Raw genomic sequence first — 8,553 nt, forward strand, 5'->3', positions numbered from 1 at the left:
GAAATTAAAAATTAAAAAATACAAAAATGCTTTCTTTGGGCCTTAATATTTATTGCAAATTTAATGATCATAGATATCTATTGTATGATGTAGATATCATAGATATTTATGGATATCTATGATAATTACACGCAATTTAGTTTTGTTACACACAATTTAGTTGTTAATTTTGTACATCATATATACATTATTAATACAATTTTATTTGCATGTTAATCCTTCGGTGCCGGTGCGGACTATAATAATAACATATTTTTGATATGTTTTATTCAATTCAATACGATTTCTTGTAACTGATATGAAAATGAATATATTGTAAAGAATTCTTTTTTCAATCGAAACACTGAATATTAAGAAACATAATGTACTAACTAAGCACATGTATTTTTAAAAAGAATTGGAAACGAAAAATCAGGTATGTCATTATATACTACTCAACATAGAAAATACTTTTAAAATACTCAAAATTTACAATTTTTGGATCACCAAAGTTGGTGAAGAATTATCATTGATAAAAAAAATGATGAAAAAAAAATAAAAAAGCTTTTAGAACTTGAAACTTTTTGAGTCTGACCTATAATTGTGTAATTTATAAGTAGTCGTAGTTGTAACAATTTATTCCCACAGTCGGATATTCTCCTCATATTCAGTGTAATTGGCTAATTCTTACAATTACAACTAGGTTTACGCAATTGTAGAGCAGGATTAATATTTCTGCAGTCTGCAGCACAATACAAAATTTTTTTTTTAATTTAATACTTTTATAAAAGTATTAAATTTACAATGTTTTAACTACAAAACAGCCTTTAAAAATTTTCTTAAAAAAAATTTTTCTTAACCAAATTACGCAACTTTTGAAGCTAAATCTGCATTTCTTATTACCAACATTGAACAACATTCGGCAACAAATCGTAAAAACAACAAATTGTAAAAATTCTTTTATCTCCTCAATTCTGCAGAATTAAATTTATAAATAGTCAAAAGCATATTAAAATACAAATTTCGAGCTTCCAAATACTTTTTGTGATTTTTCGCCGATTTTTAAAATTTGATTGTAAGAAAAGCATAATTAATTTTAAAGTCTAGTAATTGATCGGTTAAGGAAAATTGTAAGAAAATTAAAAAAAATATTTTGCAGATAAAATTTGTATTTTTTTGTAAAAGCATTAAATTTTTTAGAAAAATGTTGTATCGAATTGCAAACTAAATGTATGTAATTTTGAAGAATCAAAAATAATGTGCTATTTAAAGATACTGAACAGTAAAAATTTTTTGGAAAAATAGACAAAAGTATTAAAATACAAGTTTCAAGCTCGAAAATGATTTTTAGTTTTTAAGAAATAAAGGCTAAATGGCCAAACTTGGATCTTTGATACTGAAATAATTCCATGTATATATACACCACAATCCTTCAAACTGCGCACCGAATTTATTTTCAGACTTGAAACGCACTTCTAACAAATCTAGAGCAGTAATAAATTAAATTGACATGCAATTTAATAATAATGATGCTCGTAAGTATATCTTTATAATAATTCTTAAGCAACTTAAAACTATAAATAATTTTATTGCAAAAAATATTATCTTGAACGAGAATCGAATCTGGATGCATGCATTGCGTGCGTGATATTCTTTATTTCTAGTTGTGTATTCATATCGTGTTTAAAGATAAAAAAGTAAAAAAAAGTAAAAAAGTAAAAAAAAATATTAAAGTGATACTTTAATATTTTTTTTTATTTTTTGTCAGTGATTTTTTTATCTGATGATTTTTCATTAAGTTTCGATAATTTGAAAACTATGCATTTTTGAGCATTTTGAGTATGTTGTTTAATTATTGTTAAATACCAATAAAGCAACATCATAGAATTAATAATTATCGATATATGTTACCTACTCAACATTGCATCGAATAATTGTTTACATGCATTTTAATGTAAATGAAATGTATCAATTCAATCAAAGTCAATAATAATTTATAATAGTAGGGAATTAAATACTAGCCATATACATATTAGGTGTATTTCCCGTTACATTTAACGGGAAAAACGCCACGAACTTTTTCCCACACCTAATATATACATTATATATACATTATTAATAGTTTACTTATGTAACTCTTTTTTTGATTTTTTTATGTATTATCGTATAAATTATCCAGAAAATTACAATGATATTACAATATAATAAATAATAAATATAATATAATAAAATAATGATATTATATTGTTAGTCCATTATCGCAATATATACAGTAGCGCAACTATCTATTGAAATCTGTAATGTTAGTGTTGCTAAAATGAAGTGTGCATGCGTGAAATAAGTAAATTAGCATTGCCATCTGAATTTTTTTCTTTTCCCATCCTTTTCTCACTCTGTCAAACTTCTTCCCAAAACTCACTAGATTGATTCGCATCGCAATCCAACGAATTCATTGAAATGAATAAGTGCTATTGTAGGAAAATATTGGAGCATATTACAGCATGCGACATGAATAAACATAATATTGAAATGAAATAATTTAAACTTTATGAAAAGTTATAAAAATAAATTGTAAATATATTGAAAAAAATATAGAAAAATATAGGAAAAATGTTAAATTAACTTAAAAATGTATATTTGTATAAAAAGATTATTTAATTATATATCTATGAAAAGCTGTTGTCATTATGAGAAGTTGTTATAAAAGAAATTTATATACACATACGAATATATAAACATACGAATATGTATTCAAAAAATTAGTTTAAAATACAATAAATAAAAAGAAATCTTTCTTGCTCCGTTTTCTATGTTACTATTGTTCACTTTTTCACTTTATCACTTTTTCAGAAAAATTAGCCTAATCTCTAGAGATTTCTCACACAACATTTTATCAATGGACAATACTTCCCTCTACATTTCTATTCTAAACCAAGTATGCTTGAAAGACAAATGTTTAAGTGGAACATTGACGCTCGTTTAAATAGAGAGAGGAAGAGAGAGAGAGAGAGAGAGAGAGAGAGAGAGAGAGAGAGAGAGAGGAAAGGAGGAAAAGAGCCGGAGCAACTTATTTATTTCACGTATGCGCACTTCATTTTGGCTAACTTAAAATCAGGAGAGATGAGCTGTATACTGTGCCATTACATAAAGAGAGATAATTAATATGATAAAATCTATCTGATCGTAGAATGAAGACAAGAGGAAATAAATATACTGAGGCATTTAATCTTGAGATTTGATTTAAAGATATAGAAGACTTTCAAGTTTACCACAACAATGTCGAGTTGCTTCATTTTGATGCTCCTTGTGTATTTGTATTGTATTTTAATCGGCCTTGTGACAACATCGAAATCATTCGAGTCAATTTTATTAATAGATCCTTCCATCACTTAGCCATCATGTCTGGACGATAAATTTGATGAAAGGATTGCTTCGCAAAGGCCATCATGTACACGTAGCACACAGAGATTAAGATCAAAGATAAACCGCAGAATTTGATGTACGATGTAAGTAATGTTATGGAACTTGAAACGTTTTGAATAAAAATTGATTATTTTAAATTTGTGAAACAAATTCGAAAGAATGTAATCTTTCTGTTTTAAAATATTATTTTATTTTGAACGTATCTCAAATCATTAACTGAGCTCCCAATATATATAGTTTCATTTCTATATATTTTTTTCATTAACAGTAAAGAATACTTATTATTTTCAGGTATTCGATGGTTTGATGAAAGTAATGGAAGAATCTGAAGCGGATTACAATCCGGTTGAATGGGAACAGTATAGCACATTTTATATGATGTATTCTGTATACCAATGGGGAATTCATGCATGTGACATAATTGTAAAAACAAAAGCAGCGAAAAAGCTTTTGGAAATGATCAATACTGTTGAGTTTGATATTATATTATAGGATATTACATTAAATGAGTGTTTATTCGGATTGTGGGAGATAAGGATAAAGCAATTTCTTAAATATTAGTGCTTAATTTATTTTATCTATTTATTACAACAATTAGATTTAGCTATTTCCATTGTCACTCTATGGATATTATTTTTTAGAATGTTAAAGATAAACCCATAGTAGGATATATTCCGTATAGTCCTGCACCTTGGCTCAAAGATATTACCGGAGGTCCAAATTATCCAACTATTGGTCCTTATGCATATTTACCTGTTGCGAAACCTATAGGTTTATGGCAGAGAACATGGAATACTGTATGTTTTACTGTTGATGATTTCATACGACATTACTATTTCTTGCCTATTATGCAACGGCTTGCTGAGAAATACGTAGGCCACGCAATTAGACCATTACATGAAGTAGAAAAAAACGGTATTGATATTGTACTACTCAATAGTCATTCGAGCATGGAATTCCATTGTCTCCGAATATTTTGGAGATTGCAGGACTGAATGTTCAGGCCATAAAACCGATTGATGGCGAAATAGTCGTAACATATCCCGAGGTAAGAGAAATTGTATATATTATATTTACATCAAACGAAATAGCTTGTCTATATTCGAGTAATCGAATGTATTTTTTTGGATTCATAGGTAAGAAACAACATGTTTAATCGGTCGACAAGTAGATTAACTGAAGACTAGCTGCAAGTAAATGTTTTACATGCATTTATTTTTCTTCTTAGTTTAAAACTGTAAAAATTGCAAAAAATACATATTAGCAAAAAATTATATATACTGAAGAAATTTAATGAGATGATCTCATCAAATTATTATTTATAGTATTTACTTTCGAATTTTTTCGAACATTCGAAGAACGATTCTTAGTAAATATACAAAGTTACATATAATGTTCTTGTTAATTGTAATTTCTCTTCAATATTATAACTGTAACATAACACATTGCAGTTATTATCAAAATATTAGTTAACCATTATTTCACAGGATATACGCGCATTCCTTGATGGAGCAAAAAATGGAGTTATCATAGTATCGTTAGGAACAAATGTGAGATGGAAATTTATCGGATTAGACAAAATTAAGATTGTTTCATTGGCTCTATCGAAATTAGAACAACGAATATTATGGAAGCTAGATATTGAAGTACCATTTGAAATACCAGACAATCTGATGATTGTAAAATGGATGCCGCAAAGCGAAGTTTTATGTACGATGTAATTCTTAAAAAATATAAAAAAAACGTGATAACCAATATATATTTTCTCCATGATTAGACATTTTTTTCTTTTATTAACACGTGAATTCTTTTTAATTAAGTTCATTTAACCTATCTTTATTCACAATTACCATAAAATGTCTATAAAATTGTAAAAACTTTTTTTGTGATATTATTTTAAAAAATAGCATAGAATATAATTTATAATTGAGACCATTAATTTTTATATATTACCGCGATGCGAATTGTTATTTCAATCATCGTTTTAGTGTTTCAATATAGTTTTGCAGTACATTTGTAACAAAAACATTCGTATATAACGCGAAAATATATGAATATTTTAATTTTAAATAGCTCTTGGATAATTAGTTATAGTAAAATTTTATTTTTATAATAAATATGGTATAACATAATAACCGAGTAAGTAAGAATGGATTAAAATGGATTGAAATTTAATAATCTATTTATATCTATTTGAATGCATATTTCAGTAGCATATGATTCATTCTTCCATTTATTTGGATATGATTGAATTAAAAAATTGCATTTCCTATTTCGAATTAAAAAATATTCTCACAAGACATAGAAAAATTATATTATTTTTAGATTAAGAGACATAGAAATGTACTTTATTCATATGCTTATAAATGAATAAAAATGCATTGCAATAAAAAAAAATCTCATTTTAACGTTCTCAGAAGCATATCCCTGAAAATTTGAATCCATTTCAATCGATGTCAATTCGTTCTCGTTTACTAGGGAGATTTTTGCATTAGATTTACGTATCTTATTATCTCTACAATAATATTTGAATGCTTTTTTTTTTAACAGTTTTTTGTTGATATCTGTAGATAATCTTAATTTTGGAGTATTTGATTATATTTTATTATTTTTTTACAATAACTGGTTAGCATTTTTAAATAGAAACTGGTTTTTCTAAAAATGATTTTTAGATTTCAAAATTAGATTAAAAACTGCGTTGTTTATTAATATAACTAATTAATATAATTAATAAAATGTTTATATGAATGATTCATTATAACAATTGAGATTTTTATTATAATAAATTTTTATATGCAGCTCATAAGAATGTCAGAGCAATTTGGACTCATAGTGGTCTTCTCAGTACACAGGAAGCCATTTGGAAAGTACCAATGATTGTAATGCCTTTCTATATAGACCAAAATTTCAATGCACAAAAATTAGTAGCTAAGGGTGTTGGAATATACTTGGATGTTAAAACATTGTCCACGCAGACTGTATTACATGTAGTCGAAGAAATACTTTACGATGAAAGGTATCAAATTTCTATTACGTTTTAATACCATAATTATTATATATAGTAAATTAATATAATCAAATAATATATAATATTCGAAGTAATGTTTAAATTAATATAAGATAGTATAATACTATAATTGATTTAAACACTCTTGTAAAAACTGATTATAAATCTTGCTTTTCTATTTATATATTTTATTATCCTCATTTTTACTTTTAATTAATCTTTTAATACCACATTATGGGAACAATGTACTTAAGTGTAGCATATTCGACCTAATTCAATTGCTTATAACTTTCATAAAAACGAATATTGTTCCATCGAAACGTCAGATATACATATGATTCTGTACTACCAGCGTGCGTGCTACCACACACACAGGCATATGAGAGAAGTCGGCCACGCTCGGCCAACGAGCAATAGAATTGAAATGATGAAATTATATTAAATATTTTTGCATGTTATTCTGCTTCCTCTCTTTGTAAGCTTCTTCTAACGAAATTTAGATCAAGTGTCATGCCAATGTATTTCGCAAGATTAGAGTATGAAATTATTTGGTTGTAATTGGCAACCGACTCATCTTTTTTAGAGTAAAATTTTACATCGTGATTTGCTTTCATTAAGCGTGATGTCCCAAGTAACAAAATGACGTTTTAATAACGTTATATTGGCTGCGTTCGGTAGAAAGAGATTAGTTCGGCAATTCTTTAATATGATTGATTCTTGTTTCAGCTTGTTTTTTGCTGGATCTGAGTGTAATATAAGACATTAAAAAATTAATGATCGCTTTTTGATTAGTTTTTCTGCTGAACATATCCATTGACATTAAAGATATCATTTGATGTCACCTTGCTATACTTTTGAAGTACTTTTATTAGTAAAAAAATTAAAAGAATTAAGTTAATTGTAAAAATTATAAGCAATGAAAAAAACATTTAAAAAGTTAGATATGCTCATACGGAATTTAAAATGTAATCTATACGAACGTAAGATTATATTAATAGTAATACATATTTGTTGCAGACATACAAGAAACATGAAACAATTATCTAGTGAATCCGAGATCGACCAATACCACCGTTAGATTTAGCTATTTGGGGCATTGAATATGCAGTCCGACATCCAAATAGAACTTTAGCAACTCCACTTAGATATCAAAGCTGGATGGAACAAAATCTAATTGACGTTTATGCATTTTTATTGTTTAATTTTACTATAATATTGTTAAGTATATTCTTAATAATAAAAGTATTTATTAAGTTTTATTATCAGATATATACCACATTTAACAATAAATTACATAAAAGGAAACAAGCTTGAAAGAGAATGAGAAAGAAAGAGAGTTATTGGTAAATATCAACAGACACTACATATATCTATATTATACTTACTTCAATTAATGTTAATCTTACTATAATATTATTGCATTATTATTAATTAATATTAATGTTATTCCAAAAAAGTAAAATTAATGTACAAATATAAAAATGTAATAATATTCTTAAGACTTCCATGGGTGCTTTCTATACAAAGATTATGCATTTTGTGAATATCATTTTGTTCGTAATCAATCTTATTAAGTAATGTACTTAATAAGAATAAGTAATGAGCAATAACTACTTCTCCTTCTCCTTATCTGCACTTTCCAAGAGTATTTGCTTGTTATTATCCGATAAATGATTGAAAAATCCATTTTTTTCAGTACGATATTTAAACTTATTTTTTGTATTCTTATGCCATAAATTAGGTTCAATCATTGAGTTAATTATGGGAATTGAGAGATATAACCAGGATTGACAATGTTACCTCATAAAAATACTCGTTACCGTTCTTTTTACTAAAAAATAACCAGTCGTTATTTTTTCATTTCTTTTTTTACTTGACACTAACAGAATATATACAGATTTTTGGTAAATGTAAAAATGATGTCAAAATTCTATTTATCTTTTTTTTAGTAGAGAAATAGAACTCAAAAAATATATGCCTATAATAAACATTGTGCATTATTTTCATGAATGAAATAGATACTGTCATATCACATAATATATACATTGTTTGTAATTTTTATATTTAAATAAATTTATTTTTTGTATTAATTGTAATAAAATATCTTTAAATTACACGTTAAACTCTTAATATATATATATATA

At 26.2% G+C, this 8,553-nt stretch overlaps 1 protein-coding gene across 1 annotated transcript in view; it reads left to right on the forward strand.

The window, feature by feature from the left end:
- LOC108689308 (UDP-glucuronosyltransferase 2B15-like) overlaps positions 1 to 7,666 on the forward strand; it is a gene marked incomplete at its 3' end in the record, with an annotated part of 10,028 nt that extends 2,362 nt beyond the window's left edge. Inside the window, 10 exon segments of the mRNA XM_018196036.1 lie at positions 322 to 415; positions 1,440 to 1,514; positions 3,167 to 3,485; positions 3,694 to 3,870; positions 4,044 to 4,344; positions 4,347 to 4,450; positions 4,890 to 5,112; positions 6,202 to 6,418; positions 7,427 to 7,458; positions 7,461 to 7,666. Coding sequence (XP_018051525.1) covers positions 3,477 to 3,485; positions 3,694 to 3,870; positions 4,044 to 4,344; positions 4,347 to 4,450; positions 4,890 to 5,112; positions 6,202 to 6,418; positions 7,427 to 7,458; positions 7,461 to 7,666 — 1,269 coding nt within the window.
- Between the last annotated feature and the right edge of the window lie 887 nt (positions 7,667 to 8,553).

This window comes from Atta colombica, unplaced genomic scaffold, assembly GCF_001594045.1.
Source record: "Atta colombica isolate Treedump-2 unplaced genomic scaffold, Acol1.0 scaffold268, whole genome shotgun sequence".
Taxonomy (NCBI): Eukaryota; Metazoa; Arthropoda; class Insecta; order Hymenoptera; family Formicidae; genus Atta; species Atta colombica.